The sequence below is a fragment of the Anas platyrhynchos genome, chromosome 10, assembly GCF_047663525.1.
Source record: "Anas platyrhynchos isolate ZD024472 breed Pekin duck chromosome 10, IASCAAS_PekinDuck_T2T, whole genome shotgun sequence".
Taxonomy (NCBI): Eukaryota; Metazoa; Chordata; class Aves; order Anseriformes; family Anatidae; genus Anas; species Anas platyrhynchos.
Genome location: NC_092596.1, coordinates 9,386,790 through 9,411,233, shown reverse-complemented (window position 1 = coordinate 9,411,233; position 24,444 = coordinate 9,386,790). Strand labels below are relative to the sequence as shown.

The 24,444-nt window shown below is 40.2% G+C and overlaps 1 protein-coding gene across 18 annotated transcripts in view; it reads right to left on the bottom strand.

Moving 5' to 3' along the window:
• The window catches only part of KIAA1210 (KIAA1210 ortholog), a 69,587-nt gene that overhangs the window by 6,813 nt on the left and 38,330 nt on the right, over window positions 1–24,444 (bottom strand). For 12 of the 18 annotated variants that reach the window (XM_027465266.3, XM_027465273.3, XM_027465267.3 and 9 more), the window contains 9 exons: window positions 21,374–21,503; window positions 18,738–18,896; window positions 17,350–17,415; window positions 13,716–13,925; window positions 12,383–12,485; window positions 9,468–11,054; window positions 8,555–8,706; window positions 7,748–7,853; window positions 1,847–4,044 (listed from right to left, as the gene is read on the bottom strand). In XM_027465266.3, coding sequence (XP_027321067.3) covers window positions 3,872–4,044; window positions 7,748–7,853; window positions 8,555–8,706; window positions 9,468–11,054; window positions 12,383–12,485; window positions 13,716–13,925; window positions 17,350–17,415; window positions 18,738–18,896; window positions 21,374–21,503 — 2,686 coding nt within the window. In that variant the 3' untranslated portion in view covers window positions 1,847–3,871. The other 6 variants (XM_072042881.1, XM_072042880.1, XM_038184153.2 and 3 more) reach the window with 3 other exon arrangements.

Genomic DNA, 24,444 nt, shown 5'->3' with positions numbered 1-24,444 from the left:
GGCTCATATTCAGCCGACTGTCCACCATCACTCCCAGGTCCTTCTCTGCCTGGCAGCTCTCCAACCATTCCTCTCCCAGCCTGTAGTTCTGCTTGGGGTTATTGCGCCCCAGGTGCAGGACCCGGCGCTTGGCCTTGTTGAACTTCATGCAGTTGACCTCAGCCCATCGGTGCAGCCTATCCAGATCCTCCTGCAGAGCCTTCCTACCCTCGAGCAGATCGACACATGCGCATAGCTTGGTGTCATCTGCAAACTTACTGAGGGTGCACTCAGTGCCGTCATCCAGATCATTGATGAAGATGTTAAAGAGGACCGGCCCCAGCACCGAGCCCTGGGGGACGCCACTAGTGACCGGCCTCCAACTGGACTTGGCTCCATTTACCACAACTCTTTGGGCCCGGCTATCCAGCCAGTTTCTAACCCAACGAAGCGTGCGCCAGTCCAAGCCAAGAGCAGCCAGTTTCTTGAGGAGAATGCTGTGGGAGACGGTTTCCCAAGTCTTTATAGCTCGTTACAGCAAGAGGAACCTCCATAATCTCCAGCTAGGTGCATGCCAAATTGCTGTCTCTCTAATCTCTCCTGTAAAATCATCAGATTCTACATCTGGCTAGGATGAAGATCAACCTCTAGCCAGACAGCAGTTGTTCTAAGCAGCAGAATTAAAATTCCAATCTGCAATGCCCTGTTTGGACACGTTCACTTATTTTCCTGCATGACCCCACAGCAAAACTGAATTCACTATGCAAGCTACTTTTCCCCATAGCTGTCACCAATTCTCAGAGCCTTCTTGTAACAACAAGGTAACATATTTTTCCAGATTTTATAGTCCAAAAACTCCATTATATCATCAAGAAAAATATGCCTCTCTCTCAGACCCCTCTTCTCTGCCTTCATAAAAGCCTCCATTCTCCTTATTGTAATAGCGTACTTATAAGTGCACAGTGAATTCTGCTTTCTGTAACACTCAGAACCTTTCTGTACTCCTCGGGGATAGCACTAGCACCCTCTGCTGTCACATACAAGCACCAAATTAAGTCAGCTGAAAACCTGGTCTTGGTACCAGGCAGAGGGAATCTCAAGGGACAGCTTTCTAGATCCTTCACTAAATACCCTGAGCCATAAAACTTCACAATTACATTGCTGGCAGTGTCTTCCCAATTACTTCAAAGCCTGCTTATTTTCGAAGACAGAATAGTGACAGTGTCTGGAAATAATCATGATTTTATTTTTTTTTTTATCATTCAGTAGGAGCTTTAGTTATTTGCACTCATCGAGCACCTAAAAGCTACATGTGGCCAATGGGAAATCAAAGTCTCACTAATACGGCTACCAGCTTTTAAATGCAGCAATATATCATTGATGTTTCAGTGATTATCCTCTAAAACCATCTTCTAAACTCGTGATATATGAGACTTTGTTTTGATTTTTTCATCTACATGCTTTTCATCCTCAGTTGCAGACAGAAACTTGAATACATTACCTCCAGAAATCCAGAAGGCAAGTAAATACCAAATGCAGCATCACATGGTTCTCATGTGCTTTTCTTCTTTTTTAAAGTGGCCTCAAGATGTCTTACAGCAGCTGGCGAGTAATTCCAAAACACATTCAGATGAGCATTTACAAGGTTTTCTGTGCCTAGAGGAGTGCTAGCCTTCGAGCCAACCATCAACTGAAGGAGCAGCAACTCACAAACAAAAGGAGAGCCATCAGCGCTGTGATGTTTCCAACTTTTAAATAGCTAGATTTAGGAGAGTACATTAGCCTGAACAGCTGTGTTGATCAGTCCTAGGCCACACAAAATCATCCAAAGACAAAATCTATGCAGTATATCCATACAGAAAGTCTATATTGTCCAAATACCTCTTTTTTATTTTTTCTTTAATCAGTGAGGGCTATCTATCGCTCTTCTCTTCCCAGGAATTACATCACCATCACGGACAACTACATTGAATAGTAAACTAAAAATGAGAATGCAATACAAAAGCAGTTCCTTCAAGACTAGGAACTTCCATTCCTTATAAAAACATATATACATACCAAACAAATAAGAAACAATATTAAGATCAAAAGCAAACATGGGGAAAGAGTTTCTAGTATCATATGCAGTACTTTAGGTGAAGGATCACAGTCCACATTAACAAAAAGAGAAGAGTTTGCTGAATAGAGAAATGTGTGTATTTTACACAGGGTAAGTAAGCTTCTGATGGGATGTCAGCTGTACAAAACTTCAGGAATCAAAGCTGAGTATGGTCATTTACATTACGCTCAAAAGTTTCAGAGAAATACAAATGTTTCAGATCTTTGCAAGAGAAGATATGCTTCTTAAAATAGAGAAAAACAAGTAGTAAAATAGGCCTGGATTACCAAACCAGTTGTGAAACTCTTACTCTTCTTTGTGCTAGTACAAAATAAGCAGGATCTATAGTTTCAGTGAGCCTACTTGGGTAAGTGAGTTTTCACCTATGTAAAAAAAAAAGTTTCACAGTCTAGCTCCAAATTAATACTGCTTTCAGATGTCAAGATCTACATATATAAATCCTGGACAAGACTGGAAGATTGAAGTCTTTCAAATGAGCTGATCTGAAACCAAATTTTTTGTTTTGCAATTAATCCTATCAACAGATAGCTTTTTCCTTAAGAATACCTACTGACTTTCCAGCTGAAAAGTGTCCATTAGCCAAGTCAGCCTTCAAATTTTGAATCGACTGTAAACAAAAATCACTTTATAAATGTGCAATGTTGCAAAAAATGAAAAGGACCAGTAAGTGCCATTGCCATTTAAACCACTAACATCATTTTATAAAGTTTCTTTTTCAAGTGCCTACTCCCTTCAAAACCAATAGCAAAACTTCTGTCATTTTCAGACTGATGCTGAGCTACCAGTTAAAGCATGATGATGCAAGGAGGGAAGTGGATGCCCCCTTTATAACTAACATCAAACACACAGCCACATGAACACGAAGAATGGAGTGGCGTTTGTTGAAAACAAGGTGCCATCTTTCTAGGTAGCAAATTGTTCCCATCCATAAAACACTCTTTAAGAGAGAGACAATTTGCTGATGAATCTCACAAAAAAAATAAACCACAATAAACCACTATTCACCATAATTAAAGGAAGGAGTTTTTGTTGTTGTTGTTTGGAATGCTCAAATTATCCCACATTTCCAAAGGTATAACCAAAAACGGAGTGTGTGCTGGAGGGTGGTGGTTTTCTAGCACATGAGAGAGAAAAGGAGGTAAGTGGCTCCGGGCCAGTCCAGCAGGCATCACTGAGCAAAGCACAAGACCCACAGCTCTGTGATTTCAAACCACACGAAAGCCAAAATTACTCCAACTCATAGTGCTGCTTCGATCCTACAGCTATCACAAGATAGGTCCATTAACAATCAGAAGCAAAGTCAGACTGTCCATCCCAGAGCATTACACACAAGTGTGATGACATCAATGCCCGTGAGTCATGATGCGTCAGTGCACAGCATCATGTCTATTTTATAGCATACGTTAATTTCTTTGCCAAAGCTACATTGCACAAAACACTGGGTCATTCATAGAAACTTTAAAAACATTTTGCAAGGGAAATGTTTCAAAAGCCTGAAGCATGTCCTCTTAGAACAACACTGTCTTTTAGTCAAACGTGTAAGTATATAACATTTTGATCAAGTTTTCCTAGTAGTTGGTAGTAGGAAATGCTCAGCTTCCTAATACTTCAAAATTATGCCCCAGATGGCATTTCTTCACTGTGTTTTTACATACAACAGTCTGATCAAAAGTTCTAAGTCTCTTATTTTTCAAAAAATACCACAGTAAAGAAGTATTTAAATGGAGTTAACACAGCTATTGGCAATACAAAGAAGGATGCTTGTGTAATTTGCTATTGTACAATCTGGGGCATTTCACTCCATGCTTTGGCTTTCTTCTTGGCCAGGGATAGCCATGGTGGTTCAGCAGGGCTGCATGGTGTCAGTGGCAGGTTAGAGGAGTGTCTTGTTTCCTTTTCAACAGCAGGAATCACAGATGCTTCCTGAGCAATAGGTCCAACTTTACCTGCCAACAACAAGATATCCATCACTCATCAGAAGGCCAGAGAGTTAAAAGCTCAGTTTCTGCCAATAATACTTCCTTCTCTGTCAAGCAAATCATTTTACAGCCCAGAAAGTCTGTGACTCAAAAATAAAAGTTGAAGGAATTGTTGAACTGGGTATCACTGGCACTACCTGCTCCAGCTACAATGAAAGTTAGGACTAACTATTGCAATGGAAAAACTGACACTAAGCTGTTAGTTGACAATCTTCCTTTTAAATAATCTTCTCCTCAGTCCCAACAGCCAAGTGTGTAACCCCTGATATGTCAAGATGTTCATCAACATTCTTCAAATGTGCAGACTTTTGCCCCAGGTATTTTTACAATACATATTCTTGGCTAATTCATTTTTTAATCTTTTCAAACTCCTAATTGTCATGACAGTGCATAGCAAGAAGTTCCACGGGTTTATTCTGCTCTGTAAGCGGCAAGAAAATCAAATAAAGCGGCTCCTGAATGTGCAGGAAAACACAAACAAAATGTCTGGAGGGCAATGATCACCCCAGGCTCGATGAGGACTTAAAAGTAACTGGTATATGTTTCTCAACTCTGAGAAGTTTAAAGATCTACTTTTCAGTCTTCACTGCCAGCACAAATTCTTCTGCTCCAGCAATATGATTAAATACTAGGTAGCGGTCAAATGCTTTATGTTCTTGGGCTTGTAAGCCAAGAAGGCGGGACTCTGGTGGAACTAGGTGTTCCTTCTAATTGCAGCCTAACACAAGCCTGTCATCCTCACAAAGGACAGAAGACTGCAGATATGACTCCTTGTATGACTATTTAGAAAAGGCATCCTCCCTCCATCTTGCTTGAGAATTTTCAAGATTGGTATCTTCAGACAGCCTGGAATGGGGCTTTGTGGCAGCTGTGGGGCTCTGAACAGATGCAGCCTCTCATTTCTTGAGACATAGCTCACAAGTCTTTCAGCATTGTGCTCTCTCCATCCATTTCAACCCAGGCACTACTTTATTTCCATGTCTAAGTCAAGCTGGGTAAACACAAACCTTTTCTCATACTTATTAGCCTGCGTGTGGCATGTGGCAGGCAAGATGAGGCTGCTGTGCTCCAGCACAAGAACAGAGGCCACACACAGACTTGAGCAATGTTGAGTACAAGAAACTTGATCTTGCTTGCACTTAAATCAATGAAAAATGTCAGTCAGCTCTACCAGTCACACTCCTGATCAAAGCCAAAGAAGTTCCATATTGCTACTTAGGAGGTCTCTGATCTTTTAACAACCCTGGCTTGCTGGTAGTCCTTGCAGGAGGCAGGTTATACTTAGGAATACTGGAGGAAGTGTACCATCCATTAAAAACAGGCTGCAGCTCTACATATGCAGTAAATTTTTCAGAAAGGGATGTAGAAATTGAACTGTACTGAAAGTTTGAAAATGAACTTTCACTTTTTGGGAGAATTCCTTCTTTGTAATAAGCAAATATAAAACCCTACATGTGCTTTAAACAGTACAAAGTAAAACAAAACTCCAAAACAGTGACTCATCCCTATTTGAAGGCAGACAGACTTTGGGACGAACCTCACCATGCTTAGGGTGAAGTGAAAGAGAAGAGGCAAGCTAAGAAATCTTCACATGGTTATGGAAACGTGTGAACTTGGGCTGCCACAGAGCAATACCAAAACAGGCACGCTCAATGATGACATGGAGTTGTTCTGGCTTTTGCTGCTGTGTGCAGGATGTGTGCATTGCACACAAAACCTCAGCCACCCATCAAAGGAGAAGAAAATTGTTAATAGTTAACATAAGCCAAAAAGCAAAATCTAAATTAATAACTCCTCTGGATATTAAATTTACATCCTTTCCACAATCAGCACCTTCAACCAGACAAATTTCTATCTATGCTAATGGGAACCAAATCAGGAAAGAGGAGAGGTTACATTTGGGATTCCTTTTTTCCTACTCATGTGCTTACAGTGCTGAACATTTCCTAAGCATTAAGGCATGGTTTTCTGAGCAGTTGAGGAGTAGTGTTTTCCTTAAACATCAGCTATGGTTAGAGCTTTTTGCTGTATTCCAAGAGTGGAAGGCTAGACTATCCCTACAAATGCTATTATTGGAGGGGGATGTCAGGAAACTAGGCCAGCTCTTGGGGAGAGGTAATGCAGAAAATTTTTTAATTCTGCTGCAAGGCCTACAAGTGGTATGAGTTCTAGTAAATGAGTAGCAGTGCACTTTGTGCAGTTCTATATTGCTACTGAAAGCTTTGTGGCTTCCAAGGTTTGGATGATAAAACACATAGAAATCCAGCCTATTTGTGCCAGCCTTTCAAAGGAAGACTTCCTTTTAATCTGAGCAAAACTCTTGGCCTGTTTATGTCTCATCTCTTTCTTTGCACCTAAAACTGTAAGACGAAGTTGGCCTGTAAGAGAATCCTTCTTTTAAAAAAATATTGTACTTTCAACACACACACACACAAAAGACATCAGGTTAGCAGCTGACATCTGATCCTCTCTGCTGTTGCACATCCTCAGCTGGTCAGCTACCTGTAGTAAGGGAGAAAGCTTATGTTGTAGCACTTGTAAATTCCAAAAGGGACAAAAGGCCTATAAACAACTACTACGGGGAACAGGCAGCGATGTACTCTCTTAGTATTTCAAATACAACAATTCTGGGTGCTGGTGGATTAAAAGGGGAAAGTAGTCAGGTGCATGTGCTTATTCTAGACATCATCTCTTAGTGACAGGAACCTGGATCAGAAAAGCTACTTCTCTGACATAGTGCAGCATTTCTTATCTTCTTAGGCAGCATCTGAAATCAATGGTTTTCAGCTAGCACAAGATGTTTTTACAGCTGAAGACCTGGCTTATGTCTATCTAGCTGGAGTGTGTCTCTGAGGTTTGGCACCACACTGAGTAAGCAGGGAAGGATAAGTTGCAGCCCAGCAGTAGCCCTGGAAGAGAGATGTGAGTCACGATGTCTGAGTCACACTCTTCCCCTGAATCTTTCTTACAGAGAATAACAGTTACCAGGGCAGGAGAGGGGCCATTCAGACTCTGTGTTCACCCGAGGGTGGAACTGACTCTTACCTTTATAATTCTCGATGTATGTTTATCTAATCTTTTCTTAAACAAATCCAGCAATGGAAACTGAAGACCCTCTGTGTGCAACATATCCTATTCTGTACTTGAGTACTCTTATTGTTAGGAAGCTTTTCAACCTCTCCAATGCATTTTAAGCTCATGCAGGGCATAAAAATTAGTCTCTTCCTCTCTGCAGCAAAGTCTTCTTCTCTAGACTAAACAACTCCCACTCCCATCAGTATTTCCTGGCTGACTGTAGGCCTGGAAGACCCAACCTTTTTTGCTGTTCTTTTTTGGACACTCTCCAACTTCAACTGCTCCCTGGAAAATATTCTTTAGTATTGACCTTTGCCACTAATACATCACCATATTGTTTGTGTGCCATTCCATGAACTGGCAATGGAGATAAAAGTTCATCGCTTGCTTTCTCTGCTGAGTGAGCAAACCAATACAACAAATACATGTTATGTAATACATATAGGACTTATATGCAAACTACAGTCTGAACAGGCCTTATATAAAGTATGCTGATTATTCAGTAGGTAGCAATCTGCCCCCATTAGCTACCACTCTCACCACTTACTTGTGTAAATTATAGCCACTATGTAAAGATGTAACTGAACAAGAATACCTGCTGCAGCAGAAATACTGGTCTTCATTTGTGGTTTCTTATCCTGAGAGCTCAAGCTAGAAGACATATTCTTCTTCAGTATGTTCTCACTTGCACAGATCACTTGCTACAAAAGGAGGAAGAGAAGAAAAGAATGCAAATAAGAAACTTGCCAGCCAGTTGCTCTCATAAAGCCTGCTATTGGAGCCCTGGCAGCATCTCCAAGCCTAACTGTGGAAATGCAGCAAAAGCTAGACAGGAAAAGTTGGGTGCATCCTATGGTAGGGAAAGACAGAGCAAGAAAAAAGACAGCTGTTACAAATAGAGGATTAGTGCACATGTAAGCAAGTTTTCCTCGCTCTCTGACAGATGGGGGATTGAAGGGCTTGCCCAAGGGGCACAGGGAATATATGCAAGAGACAGTGGAAAGGCCAGACCTTCAGTACACAGTTTCTGGAGCACAACAGCAAACGCTGTCTGTAGGTCACCAAGAGTGAGGAAGCTGCTGCAACTCACAGCAACTCTTGGACTACATAAATACATTCTGGGCAATAAATGAGCCCTGAAAAGGTTCAGGTCTGAATAATGAAAGAGGACATATAACCCAGCTTTGAAACTAACCACTAATTCACACAGTATAGTCACACGTTTGTTTATTTATTTGTATCAGTTATCTGTCTTAATAGATTTCTAAGACCAGTCCTAAAAATCAGTTTCAAGTAGTGCTAACAACCTGCCTCACATCAAGATGTCAATGAGCAGCGTGCACAAATACCCACACGATCTGGTCCAGAATTCACACCCAAGCAACTTCACTTGGTACTCTACCTCCTCTTGATCCACTTTGGTTGACGCTTTGTCTTCAGCTTTATGTTCTTTGGCAAGTGGGTGGCCCTGGAAACCCTTTTGTTTTAGTTTTGCCATGGAGACCCAAGCCGGTTCAGAGGAATAAGTTTCCAAATGTGGAGAGGAGACTTTTTCTATAAAAGAAGCATTTTTGAAGTAAAGAAGGGATTTAGGTCAAGTCTGTCTGAAGCTAAAGTGTTTTGTATTTTAAATCCTTCAGCATCTGTAACACTCTTTGAACACTGCAGAGATAAAATTACCTTCCCTGATGATTCTGTCCTTGGCAATAACTGTTTTTCTGTTTATTCTGGAGTTTTTGACCTGACTCTGCTTCCGCTTAAGTCAATGGCAGAACTCCCACTGAGATCATTGTGAACCGGATTTTGCCTTTGAAAAAACATCCTTACATTGCAAATTAAATGAGTAAGATAACCATTCTTTTTTTCATGTAGGCAGTAAAATACAGGCTGCCTTTTCACTTTTTAAGTATTTTAAATTAAGTGACTGTAGGGAAAAAAGATCACACCTAAATGCAACTCCTAGTTAAGGTTTGAGTTGTTTCAGTCTGGAAAAATAACTACAAAACAGAAGCAGGTTTTAAAAAGCTATATTAAAACTCCAACTACATGCAGAAATAGGTTGTACCAGAAATGTTTCAGATGCCCTTAAGCTATTATTCTGTTATTGTTCTTGCTGGAACACACCCCTCAGTAAGATAAGCCAAGAATTCTCTTGACTGACCAAATGATCAAGCTATTAAATTTCAGTGCTAACAAACTCAAGGCTGAACTCAGTCCTTTTCAAGAGGATTTCTATATCTCGTTTGCCATTCTGTCAAGGGTCTTATATAATCACTGTTTTCTACAATGTTTTAATAAAAATACGATATAAATACCTGAAGGTTTACTACCATTTTGCTTCTTTGACACTTCTTCTGATCTTGTTTTGGGAGGACTTCTGTCTTCTAGGAGATCTGTTTTTTTAACAAATGATTTTGTGCTGACTGGAAGGCCTGGAGGTGGCTTCCCATTGCCCCCTGACTTCTGATCCTCCTTGGCTGAAGCAGAAGAAGCAGTGGGAGCAGCTGAGGGAATCAGCTTTGGAGACTCAGCACGGTTTTCATTCTGGTATTTGAGTAAAGAAGATGTTCTCCTCAGTTTGACCCCAAACGGATTTTCAAAATTTTGTGCTTCACGGTCAGCCCATTCCATAGAATAATTCAAATGCAAATCACCATCCTTACAGTCTCGATCAAATCCATCCGGGTTGTTTTTTGTGGATTCCTGGATGCCTGCATATTCTTTTGTCATTCCTTCAAACAACTCTGGTTTTATAGGGGAGGTTGGAGAACTTCTGTTATAGGAATCTTCCTTTGAATTTGAACCCCCTGAGAGAGATCTCTGCCATGCTGGTGCAATGGTAAATCTAACTGGTTTAGCAGCCGCAGTCTTTAGCGGACTTTTTACATTTTCTTCTGAAGATCGACTGTCTTTCTCTGTTTTTCTGTGAGAAGCTGTACTGCTTACCTGCTCCTTACTGTCATCGTTAGAAGAGATATTACTCTTTAATCCAGCCAAACTTGAAGAAGCAAGACATCCAATTGAAAGTTTTTCAGAAGTGTATGATGTGCTGGTTTGTTGACTGACTTGGTTACCCTTTGAAGCAGGACAAGGTATTTCTGCTTTAAAACTTTCATCCAGTTTACTGGGAGGTAGCATGCAACCTGCTTCTAACACAGATGCAGCAGTGTCTTGTTTGTTTTCTGCACTGCCTTTGGATGACTGAAATTCCATAATTTCATGAGTTTCTTTGTCTTTTCTTGTTGCTGAACTGTTTTCAGACTTCAGAACAGCCACTGTCTTGATGTCAGAAGGAGGCCCTGAATCAGCTAGAGCAACCTGTGAAGTGCTCTGTGCAGTATCTGAGACAGACTGGTTAGAACAGTTCTGAATAGTTTCCAGGCAAGCTTCTACTTTGCCAATACACAGTGCATCCCCCTCTCTCTGGTCTTCGTTATTTTGGTCCACAGATTTTGCTGGGGACCTTTGCACAACATCTGCCAATACATTTATGGTCTCTGTTTCTGTGCCATTACTAAACAAGTCAGCTGCTACTATGTCTGGAAGTGCAACAGCTCCAACTTCAGTTTGTTGAGATTTTGGAAGTGCAGATACTTCAATATTGGTATTTTGCTGATGTAATGTCAATTCACCAGCAGACTCATCTGAACAGCATGGCACTTCTGCACTGTGCTGTTCCTCCAGGTTCTCTGGAGAAGGCTCAGGTCTCAGAAGGGGTGCAGCTGATTTATAGCCGTGGTCCATGTCTGGCAGGCATTCACTTTCTTGCAGCAAAGTACAGAAGTCTTCTGCCACAAGCGTGGATTCACAGGAGTCAGGGGCAGCATCAGTGGGACATTTTACACCTGGTGTCTCCTTAGAACCGCTTTCCTTTGCACCATATTCCACCTGGGGTGATAAGCCTGTATTAAACAAAAGAGAAGTGCAAGGTTACAATTCAAGCACTGTTTGTATCAGTAAGTCATTTCAGATATGCAGCCATTTAGCATTATTTCCCCACATTTGGCTGCCAATATCTGAGAAATACGGCTCTTGAAAGCACATTTAGAAACGGACTGCCCAGATAAGAAAAACTAACGAGAGTTTGTAGTTTGAATATACCTAATGCCAGGAACCACTGAAAGTTGTTGTCAGCCTAAGGTGTACCAAATCAGTTGTTGTTTAGTTCTTTTTTTGCACATATTTAAGGCTAACATCTGGATTTCCCTAGGTATTTCTTCATGTGTATGCCTAGAAAGGCTGCCTAGAATGATTGGGATGATTTTATGTATTTGAGCAGAACACCTCAGCATCAGGTAGCTCTGCCTCCTGGAGCTCCAGCAGGGCTACAGAACATCCGGATAGGTTTGGTATATCCACACATACAAACTCGAATGTGTCTGTGAAGCAGGCTGAGGGACTACTGCGGTGATCTGTGCACACAGAATAAGATCAGCAACACTTCTGAGGGCTGGTGTTACCCTTTATCAGCTGTACCATGCATTTAAAGTAAATCCAACCCTCCCTGAGTAGCTGAGAACCACCAAGCTGCCCTGACACTCATTCCTCTGAATCAGCAGAAATCCTCAGTGCTTCAGATATGTAAATGACAGATGCTAGCTTCCTGGGATAGGGCATTTAATATCTCACAGCATCAGGTCCTGAGTCTGCCCCAAAAACAAGATGCCAACACATTTCCACTACAGTATAGCATTACCATCAGCTAGCGTATTTGTAATATGGTGCTAAAGGTAAAAATCTCTGTGCTGCTTTGGAGAAATTTCAATCGTTTTTATAATTTACAATTGTTTTAACACTGGTAACTAGTTATTATTCAAATGATACGAGGGGAGGCAGGAGAGGAAGATCTGTTAAACAAGCCAATTAAAGTCATTTTGAACACATAACATACAATGCTGAGGTTAATTTTTTTCTGAGTTTCAAGGAACTCAGGTCCCCAAACAATGTGTTCTAGTCAACGATGTAGCACAAGTACTTCTGAACATGCTACATTCACCTCCCTTATTATTTTTTTTTTAATGTTGCACTCAAAGTTCACTATTTCAGCACCATATTGTTGACTGGAATACATAATTTTTCCCTTCATCACACTTTAGTAGGCAGGATTGGTTTTATAATCTAAAACCAAGAAGTTGCCTGGTTTGACAGGACTTTCAGTCCAAATAGGTCCTGTTAACCTTTTGTAGAAGAGTTCAAACCATTATCTTTGCAATTCATAAATTTGCATTACCTTCCCAATCAGTTTTATGCTGGTCACTCTCAGGTAGTTCTGTTGAATTTCCCTTCTTTTCTGGAGTTGCATGAAGACATGCTTCATTTTCCAGGTGTTCCACCTAATGAGAAACAGAAAGATGTTCTAAGAATAATGCACAGAAATTGTATTTTATCCATACATGGACATTTATGAATACACAAAACATGTAGCCACAAAATCTCTCCTGTAATTTTTACCAGTGCTGTGGGTAATGTGTTATTCCAGTTAAGAATCTAGAAATCATTCATGTTTTAAAATGTGAAAGGCAGCCCACTGATCTCTCTTGAATCCCTGAAACACTCTGAGATTCACATATTCTAAGAGAATGAACATGTTTTGAAGACATCACCCTAGCTACCTGGTGGCAGAGAACAAAGCAAGCCAGAGACATCACCATCAGCAGTTCTGATATCTCTGATTGCACCTCCACAATTAGCTTTTCTCCTTCAGCACTACAGTTACACCAGCTGCAGCACAAAGAATATCCAGCAAAGACGCTGTAGGGCTCAAGTTTCCAAGAAAACCTGATTCAGGAAAAATATTCTACTCTTCCCGATTTTCCTTTGCTCCCTTCCTTCCTTGAGGCAGGGTACTTCTAACTCCAGGACAGATTTTCATGCATGGTTCTCTGACAGGGAGGGGAACGTGCAGTATAGAAGAGTTCCTCCTTATTTCCTCACATTCCAGCTTGATTCTAGCCTTTTCTGTCTGGTGAACTTAACCTTCAATGTTTCCTAGAAGTCAGGATAAGATGCATCTCATCCTAATTTCTATTTTCCAAAGAGTCTCTCATCCCATTGTCACACAATTTTACTTTCCAGGGCCCCTGAAGAGATCTCAAGGCTTGCTATGTTCATTTGTTTTCATCCATCTCAGCAACAGATTCCTACACAAGCAGAGGCACAGCCCTTCCTAAGACCCCTCACTCTTTCCCTTGACATATAATGAATTAAATTAATCTGAAATTGTTTGTGGAAATAGGTTTGGGCTTGCTTAAAACTGAATAGTAGCTTTTCAAACAACACAGATGTTTTTACAAATGAAATGTAACCTGTAATGTTGTTGACTAAGTAATGAAAAACAAACAAACAAACAAACATCAATTTGCACTTTTATTCGGCTCCTTTTAAATTGAAATAACACTTCTGGTTTGCTGAAAAAAATAGGTGGTTTGCTCTCTTCCAACAGAAGAAGGAAAAAAGTAAAAAGACATGAGGAGGAAAGAAAAAAAAAAGAGAAAATAAAATAAAAAACACTTTTTTTTTTTTTTTTTTCCCTGCACAGTGATTCTTTTCCAGAAAAGACTTACCTGGGTTTGCTGATTCTTATTGGTGAAGCCTTTCTGTTTCCGAGGATTTATGGCAATCCTGTGCCTGGCTGCTGAGGTGTCCAGGCAGCCCAGGGGACTGGCAGGGATGGTGAAGTCAACTGGAAGGAAGCTGCTGCCTCGTGAGCCAGGGGCCCCGAGAGCAGCAGAGGATGAAGGACTGATAGGCCTGGAGGAAGCTCCAGAAGGTATCTATAAAAACACAAACATGGCATTATACTTTTTGCTCAGCTTCTCCACATTTCTGTAAGCTTACTCCCCTTCAGAAGCCTGAAATAGCTGTGTTTTTGGTCATAAATCCTTACTTTGAAAAGCATGTCTAATGTTGTCTCTGCACAGAAATTACTTGGTTCTGTGTTCAGCTGTATGTTACACAGAAGTGAGAAATACCTGTCTCATTCTCTCTCACAGTAAGAGCCTCAGCTGTCCCCTGCCCAGTCACTATCTGAAAAGCCATTTGCAATATATGCCTGCACCAGCAGGAGACACTGGTGCAGTTTTTATAGCTGCCTTTTCTTCCTGATAATGAGACACACTGCAGGAATGCGTTATTAAAAAGCCACAAAAGTACCAGGGGTACTTTCTCCTTATTATCTCTCAGAAAGTTACCACACCACTTTCCTCTTAATATCCACTCTCCCAGAAAAAAACAAACAAATGTTTCTCTCAACAAGTGTCCCAAAACCATTGTCCAGATAGTGATGTGGGTCTCATCCTCACACCAATGCTGCTCTGGGGGACTAAGCAGCAAGAACCTTAGATTACACTGTGAAAAGAAAGGCTTTACAGAAGTGTTTGTAGAGAAACCCCTAACCATTGCAGTTTGACTAGTTTTGTTACGGTTTTTAAGTGTTGACCACGCTTTTGCAAAATTTCACACGTGCCCAACATGCTTCACTCAGTATAACACACCTGCTACATTGCCTTTGGCCAAAGAGCCAGGTAAAACAGCCATTTAACTGTGCTTGACCTTTGAATTCTGGTTTTCTTTAAGCTTAAGGTACAACACAGAGTTTGCAACATGTATGCTGATAAAGGTTTGAAGATAATGAAAGTATCTTGCCAACTAACCTACAAAAAGTCTCTAGGTACAACACTTTGTGTTTAAGGTAACTACAACTAATTTCCTTATTCTCTATTGATTTATTTTTTTTTTAATTCCTAGGTCTGAAACAAATCCCAACAGAACGTATTATAATAAATATAGATTATTCTCATGAAATATTTACACAAGATGAAAAAGAGAAAGAACATGTCTAGTTAATAAGTTATTATTATAGTTCTTGTTAATCTTGTTAATGAGCTATTACTACAGTTCTACAGAATTAATGCTAAACCTGTAAGGATCACTAGAAATTACAAAAATAATAATAGCTACTCATTTCTATATACAAGTTATTCTGTCTTCCAATTACAGAATTAATCGTTCTGTTTATTTAATGTACAAACCACGTGCAACTAGTATCTGAGCCACCACTGCATGTACATGGCAAGTTCCCTACTCCACTGAGGATTTCCACTGTTTTTTTCTGAGCACTGACAGTTGGTGTCTTCTCTCAAATACAGGGGAGAAGAGACAGACTTTCCACATTTGTGTTTGAGTGTAAGATAAATTTGGTATTTGTTGGTTATTGCATACAGGACGCTGCACACAGAGAATGCTGCAATTAGGAGGCAGATATCCTAAAGAGTGTTTGCGCCAAAAAAATGTCCTCAGCCCCAGATGCTGAGACCATGCTTTGTTTTTAATCAGCCTGGGTTGAAGATACCAAGAAGGAAGTTAGATTTCTGTAAAGGCTATTTGGCAAAGGCGGTATAAACACCAGTTAATGTCTCTGTGAAGTCACTTGATGATGGCTTTAAGTGACAGCTCCACATTTATCTCCAGTTAATCAGTAAATGGGTGTCTATTAATGTGGAAAGCACAGAGAATTTCATGGGTGAGACAAGCATCAGGGTTTTCCACAGAGGCAGCAGCAGCATGAAGGTCCTTGAAAACCCAGCAAAGTAACACAGAGAAAAAACATTAAGTAACTCTTGTCTGCATCCAAATCAATACAAGAGTAAAACGTAAATCACTGCATTGTGTGTAACTTCAAATTGCTTAGGATCCAATTCTCTTCTTCCTCTACTAAATATACAACATTGCGAAATGGAATAAGGTGTAGAGTTGTTGGTGCTCTTCAACATTTTCCTCATCTTTGGGATAAGGTTATTTAATGTAGCAACTTCTGCAAGTTCAAATCCTGGTATTACAAAAATAGCTATAAATGCTACTAAAAAAAAAAGATTTTTTTTAGGATTTTTTTTTAAATATATATATAAACATGTTGGGATGACTAAGAAAAATATTTGGGTAAAGGAACAGATGCTGCAGTATTGGGACGCTAGCCAAATCCCTAAAGGGAAGACCCTTTAAGGAGGGGAATTCTGTGCAAAAAAGTTTTCTCACGTCCCTGCCTTTTTTTCTCATAGGGAATGAGGATGTAGGACTGAAAGCACTCAAACTTTAGTACCAGAGAAAAAAGGGCTTTTTATACAGTAAGTAAAAAAATGTATGCAAGCTTACAAAAGGGAGTATTTTAGTCAAAATATAAAATAGGAGATGCATTAATAACATGTACACTGAAGTAACAATAAAATATGTAAATTATTAAAAAGTAATGACAATCTAAGTTACCCAGATCAGCTGAGGCTCTAGGGTTGTCTGACCAGCAGTACACTCAGAGAGGGAGACATGACTTTATCTTTCTATCCTTAAAGCAAAAGATCTAGGGTTGACCAAGCAGGAAAGTATCTGATCTCAACCACGGACAAGAAAGTTGAGCTGGTCTGCTCAAAGGCTGCTCTCTCCCTTCTCAAAGGCTGGCCAAGGAGAATATGGAAAGGAAAGCTTCCTCGGCAGTGGGGTTAGCTCTGTTTGACCCTTGAAAGCATGAGCTGAGCAGGAGCTCAGCTCAGCTTCAACCAGCAGGGACAGTCAAGGTGAAAGTCACCTAGACATCTCTCCAAAAATAAAACCTCAGTACATTTTTCCAGGCTGGTCAAGGAATAGAATGTGATGGTCTGACAGCAGAACCTGCTGCTTCTGACAGTCGTTTGCAATCCAGAGTGAAATTTGAATTAACACAGACCTTTTCCTGTGGAATACATGGTGCCAGAAATGGCAGATCCTGTAATTCTTTCCAGCGATGAGAGAGAAGCAGGACACTGCTCACAAGCCACTGCCAACAGGGAGGTGCACTCAATAAGCTGTATGTGCTGGTGTTATTTGGGCACTGGGATATGGAAGAGGAATTGAAGTGTTTTGCTTTCCTACTATGTTATGCAGTTTTCTGTTGTGTAACTTTACAAATTCACAGTGTGTTACAGAGCTGACTACACTGTTCACACAAACCTCTTACCAGTAGATTTCTGCCTTTCTTTATTTGGTTCATATTCGAAACTCTGCAAGAGTGTGATTTCAGTATCATTTGCATCACTCTCGACTGTTCATGAACGGTTTGCTACAATATATTCTACCCAGAACAGATAAAATGAATACTGCACTGGCTTGATATAAACACCATACACACTGACTCGGGAAAGTTCATTAGCAGGAAGAGTAGCTATTTACCTGTTCATCTTCACTGTCTGTCCCGCCTAAACTCAAAGAGCTATGACGCTGAACAGGGTTGGAGGACTGTGGGATAAAATAAGGAAAAGGGTAAATCAAAGGAAGTATCACACTGAATTACGTGGAACTGGATATACAGTACTGATTATGAAAAAATACAAGAGGAAAGACTAAGGAAGGGTCACTGGAAAGTCCCTGCCTCACAGGGTAGGTTTCATTTGTTCACTGGAGATCAAAGTAGGAGAACTTTATCCTGCTGTGAGATATGCGTTTAAGGTCGACCACAAAGAACCAAACACTGTGCTAGACATATATACAATACAGCAACAAACACTTTAATGGGGAATTGAGCCAATACATTGTTTAGTTATTTTGTATTTTGGCTTTTGTTTTAAGATCTTCAAATTTACAGATGCTTACATACTCACTGAAATCCAAAATTATGCATCTGCTGTAGAAAGGCAGTTCTGAAGAAAGAACTAACCCCAAGACTCTCTTTGAGCCCCATCAACACCTACTCACACCAGGCTAATAGGATTTTCACTTTTCACCTGTCAATTCAACTAACATTGTCCTGGTTTTGAGCTAATTCATTCTAAAAGCAGTAGTTTTTTAAGATTCTTCTGCAGCTTTCGTTATTTCTGTATTCTTCACTAGCTTTGAAACATCCCAAACCTCTTCCTCTTTCACAAGTGCAGGAAACTGCCAATGTCTCCAGCTCTTTGGAGCTCAAAGACATGGGAAGTTTGTGCAGTGTGTGTACCTCAGCTTGTTCTCAGACTGGAAGTAGTACAGTCACAGTCACACAACACTCACATGTAAAAATTTCACTTTTTATACTTTCTGCCATACAGACCTGCCAGGAGACACTGCGTTGACCAAAAGCACTCAGTTATATCAACGGACTTTTTCTCCTCTTTCTCTAATGATATAGGTCACAGCTGCCCTAGCACAGATCTACATAAAACCATAGAAAGCTGTACTCAGGAGTATTTGTAAGGCCAGTTCCTAGCTATCCCTCATGGTGATGAGTCCATAATGCACTTAAGTAATTCATTCTACTTCTGACTGATTTGTTCTATCAAAAAGTGTCTGGCAGGAGGAAGAGCTTTTAAACCACAAGACAGTTCATTAGTACAAACAGACTTTAATGAACCAAAGAATTATGCTAATTCCTCATTCACAAATGTTGGCCTGAAATGAATAACTCCTGTGGTGTTCTACACAAACATCATGTCACAATACCAATGGACTGCATAAAAGAAAATGAATGAAAAATGGCTTTGAAACAGATCTTTGTGGGTATAGAGTAAAAGGTGTTCCCATTCCCCAGATAGATTTTATTTTTTTCAACGCAGGATGTCACTAAAGTGACGTAGTGATTGTACCTTGCTTGTTGAATCTGTCAGAACTTCATGAAGGGTTGAAATTTCAGGAGGGCTTCTAGGTAATCCATCATCTTCAGAAACAGCACCTGCATCTTCCAGTCTCTTTCCAGTTATAACTAGAGGAGGTGATCCAAACCTGATGTTTTGCTGCAACTGAAGCTGTGATTGAAAAGAAATTTAGACTTTCAATGGCATTCTCTACAGGGGACACTTTGGACGCTTTTATCCCAGTTGTTCCTATTATACATGCAGAATCTTTTATTTAACAGAAATATTTGAAGTTACAGACTATTCACAGGAAACAGCCATTAATTAGATTTTATTTAATTGCTCTCATCAAGGACCCATCATTAGAACAGACTTCTGTACAAAACTAAATTAAAACCAGTTTTATTCAGTAAATTATCAAAGACAAATTTTACCATGCCAGAAAACTTAGACGATTTTTAATATGTTTAAATGTAAACTTTAAAAATTCTTTTAGATTTAAGCATTCTTTAAATGATAACATGTGTCAGGACACACATATAACCCCACAAAGCACTGTCAGTCCACAGTTCCCAACCCCAAGTTTATGTGGACAACTTTCCTTCCCAAAGCCCTTCCCCAGATATTGTCAGTGTGTCACTACCTCTGTCACACAATTATCTGAGTCCCACTTCTTATGTAAAGACAACTTAATTCAATTCTGGTCCACCCGAATGAATTGCTTGTTAGTTTTCTCCAGCATCACATCCTGGTCCTGTCTACAGCAAGAATGATAACAACAGCCAGGAACAACTTTGTTTGTGAAGGAGTATAGAGTTTCTTTTCCAAGATTGCACAAAAAAATGCTCTGGCAGGCCCTGACCCTAGAAAAATCAAACAAAGTCTGTAACCTCACAAGCAGCCAGATGTTCCCTCAAACTAAAAAAGTTCAAAACTCAGGAAACACCATTACAAAAACTCTTGGCTTAAGCTTTTCAGCTATGTCAAAGCTGGAATACAGACAACGTCTGAACAGAATCTTTGTCCTTCAACTACAAATGTCTCATCCAAATATCCCCTAGATAAATATACAGACCTGCTTTTTCTGGTCCTTTGCTTATTAAACCACATTTGGAAATTCTAGGCCTAATTCTATGCTGTTTTGCAAGCTATGCATTCATTTCTATCTCTGCAAAATAAATCTAAGCAGCTGTCATTCTTATTCAGTGAGATTCACTTGGAACATAACTCCTATAGCTACACAGGGTACCACAATGTCATTCTTTTATCCTTCAATCTCCCTGTTTAAACAGCTTTCTTGCCCTCTTACCTGCATTAACGAAGTAAATTTCACCAATACAGTCTGCAAAAGCAGGACTGATGACAAACTGCACAAAGATTGCAATACATGGGCAAAAAGAAGTAAGACATACAACATATCTGCCTTTCATGGGAAGGAAAACACAGAGAGTCAGTTCTGCTCTCCTCTCTTTTCACAACTTCCCATCTTTGATTTATTAAATTCATTACATGTAGACAGCAAAGTGTTACAGTAAGAAACTTTGAATTTACAGTCTGTCTGCTACTGGTAGAAGTCTACATTGCTAAGAAAATATCAGCTTTTGTTAGTGCTTGGCTTTTAGTCTGACAAGTGTCAAGCACACAGAAACAGACTGTCCTTTATGGCTATGAAAATAGTGCTGGCAGTATTAAGTCACCATGGAGGATGATGCACGGATGAAGAGAGGGCACAGTGGGATGGAGATAGCATGAAAAGAGCTTTTTTTCCCCTTGATGGAGTTCTGTCATATATAAACATGACTTCTCCTGCCTCTCCTATTGTTATGCATAAAATACCCTGAACTGAAGGTTGGCTTATTTTGCCTCCTTATGGATGAACAAGTCCCTCTGTGTGTCCTTTATTACTTAATATGTGATGCAATTGTGTTTTGCAACATGAAGCCCACACAGGGCAAAGGAAGAATTTCAATAGCCTTTGGCTGCCTTTTATCAAGAGTTTGTTTTCAGTCTCTGGAAAAACCTTAAACTTTTATCTCAGTGCTCTAAGCTGGGCAGTTATTTGAATGCAATTAATAAAACCAACAGTTGATAAGGGAGCTGTCAAGGAGGGTTCGGTATGTGCCTTGGAAGAAGGAAATGACCTAGCAGAATACAGTATCCTTTGCTGGCAGAGAGCGGAAGAATAATGATATAAATAAAGCTGTCACTAAGAATGCCCTGACATATCCATCATCACACACACTTACACAGCCCCTGGTGCTAGCATATTCTGTGAAAACATCGCAGCTAGACGTTCAAAAAAGAAATGCCTTTATAACGAATAACAGTGTAAGGGACACTCTGCAGTATAAATAGCATTAGTCCAAAAACAGTAGCTCTGAAGTAAAGAATAGGAATCCCACTGGAAGAGGACATGCTCATTAAGGAAAGATCCAGCTCACGGATTCTTGGAAACATCTCAGTTGTACGTTATAGGACCTGGGCAAGGCTTAAAGCTCCAAAAGTGCTCAAAGAAGCAACTTCCAAGAGGCAGAGCAGATCCAAAAGCAGTCATTCTGTTTGGCTTTGGACGCTTCAGTCAACAAAGTCTTACAATGCACAGCAGCTAATACAAAGCAGCACCACAAATGAGGGAAAGATGTTCTCACCTGCAAAGTTTTCACTCTTCCAGGTATGTTTTCCTGAGATGACACGTCCCCTGCCACACCTCCTGGTACAGATTCAAAAATGAAGACGCTGTCATGCGACAAGGCTTTGTTTCCCATGCTTCCTTTGGGCCTGGAAGGGACGAGAGTGGTCACTGCACTGCGTATAGCTCTGAGACTCCTTTGCACCACATCACCGTGGTGATCATAAAGAGACCAGGGTGAGATACATCCCACTTCAGATTTGTGCATGTTAGCTGTCTGTGGCAGTCACTGCTAGCTCCTTCTACACTCAGAAGGGAGGAGGAAGAACATTTAGGATGCTGATTGAATGGAAGTGTCTACTGTATGATGTAAGTAGTACCTGTATTGAATGTGTGGCTAAGTCTCTGTGAGCTAGCAAGAGGACCCAAGGTATTTAGGTGCTGCCAACATGTAATTGGACACTTCCAACCCTCAGGGAAGCCTACAGGGCAATGGAGGGCCACAAAAGTCCCGTGCCCTCTTTTGGTAGGAATGGATCCAGCTTGCGATGTTCCAGATGCAATCTCTGCAGGCTCGTGTTGTCACACCTGCCAAGGACTGTATTGTTTCTCCCATTCTTGCAAATGCTCCCAGAAAATGTAATTCCACTACAGTAACAAACTTGATTGATATCTTCTTGGGTCCAGCAATAAATACAGTTCTGTTTACCTGTATCATGAACACCACCAGATCCCAAACATATACCAAATAAAGATGGGACAAGCATCCAAGGCCACAGCTACATAGCCATGGCCAAATTAGAGTAGCCAGGTAAGATATCACTGTCCTACTTCTATGTACACTGAGTGGTCAGCCCAGTGAAGCACAGATGAGTTCCAACTACATCTGTTAATTGAGTTATAATCAACTGAGATTGATTGGGGTTGGTCTGCTGCGCTGTGCAGGACATATTTTGCACTTGGGTAGCATGACAAGGAAGGCTCCAGATCTTTTAGTCACCAAGTTCCACAAGCGTAGGCGCACTGTCTGTACATTATTTTGTCCAAAAGACCACAAGTATGGCCTCTCTCAGGATTACATTCTGGGACTTAACTGGGAAACAACAGAATACTCGTGTTGTTGGCTGCCAGCCTTATAACCTCCAAATTACAAGGATTCTTTGGCTCTGCTGCCTCCCAGGTTACGCCCACTGCTTCTGAAAGTTTCACTCAGGGTAAGAGAAGACAATTAGAAACAAAACTTTGACAAGGAAAATCCAGTAAGTCTAACAGCCTCCTACAAGGAAACAAAATAGAAGGGGGCTCTTATTTGCCTAGTCTCACATTCTCTCTTTAATTTAGAGGAAAGCCCTGAAAGACAGTTAACTTTGATAATGTAAATATGACATATTAAAAAAACAACAATAAAAAAACACAAGTTACTCTTTTTCCTCCTGCATCTGCCTCCTGCATCCTGCATACAGTTATGCCAAGTCTCACAGCAGGGCAAAATAGCTTTTCTCTATGTTTGTGTCGTGTCCAAGACAGCCTGAGCTCTTTCTATCACAGCACAGGTCAGAGTTCATGCTTCCTCTCACAATATGTACTAGTCAGTGTCTGTGATGATGTATAAGGCAGCAATTCTACGCACCAGTAAGCCCTTCTCTTATTTCATCATTAAAGTGAATAAAGCAATCACATGTTTCTTTATGTTAGATTTTACAGAGCCATTTTCAGCATGAAAGACACTCTACATGGGCAAGACAATAGTTTTGCTGCATTCAGTCATTTTCAGCATGAAGTACACTGTACACAGGCAAGACATAATAACTGCTGCATTCAGAAAGCCAGTGTCACTGAGTTTTTATTTACCGTAAAGTATATTTGTTATTAGCTGTTTTTTTTCTTATTATTATTATTTATTGCATGGAATGCACATGCATTAGGATATATTAACCTTTTCCATCAGGCATTTCCTCACTTCTTTTACTTGGAATTGTTTAGTAATAAAAGCAGAGGTTTCTTTGTTCTTGAGTCTGTCAGTGCAAGACCTGTTTCTTTCTTTCATTCTTTCTTCCTTTCCTTTTCTCTCTACATATACATCATGATGGTTGGACTTGATATTGAAGGTTTTTTCCGGCCTAGATGATTCTATTTGCATTTGCAAGAGAATTACTGTATTTTTGCCTGGCAGTGGCAAAAAGAGCATTGGATTAAATATAGAATTAACTGCAGCTTTAGTAAAGATGAGTCTTTTATGTGCAAACATACATTCATGTGTAATTCCAGGCAGTGTATTTATATTTGCACTGATGTTTAAATGCACTGTTAAACACCCAGATGTTTTAGCTCCCATATTTCCAATGCTGGCTTCCCCATACAAATGCTCACTGAGTTCAAATGTAGCACCCCTCAAGCTGCTGTGCTTGAGGAAATGGTGGGACTCTCAACACAATGTGCTTTAACCTTGCCATCACAGAAGTTTTTCCATTTCCATTCAAAACTCAAGCCTCTCAGAAGACAAAGAGGCAGTGGCATGTAATGCTCCCTTGTCCTTCACAGATGACCAATCCCATTGATTCCCTGCAGCACCACGACATCTGAGCACATCCCTTTGGCTTCTTCAAGAAACATTTGGCACACCTAAGGGTTTGGTCTCTGGTTAGTATTAAAAAAATAAATAAATCTTAAAAAGATCACATGATTTACAAAAGAAAAAAAGAAAAGGTGAAGAAGAAAGAGTAAAAGAAAACAAGTGCTTCTGCCTCAAGAACAAAGATACAGCAGCATTGTTTTAGGATTGTCTTTGGTATTCTGTATGCCAGGAATTGCAAAGAACAGGGCCTGACTATAAACCCTTCAAATCTGTATTTCCACTGGCTTTCAGGATCAGGTCTTCCAAAGGATTAGGCTGTTCAGACTCTCTTGGTATCTACAAAGTGTGCTCATACCATGCAGAGCCTGGACACAACAGGGTTTTCAAATAGGGAATACAAATTTACCCTCTCTTTTTTTTTTTTGCATCATCCATCCAATCCTATCTCTAAGGGAAAAAACAGAGTGGTTTTACTCATTTCCTGATCTCTGGTCTTATAAAACAGTTTTAAATCA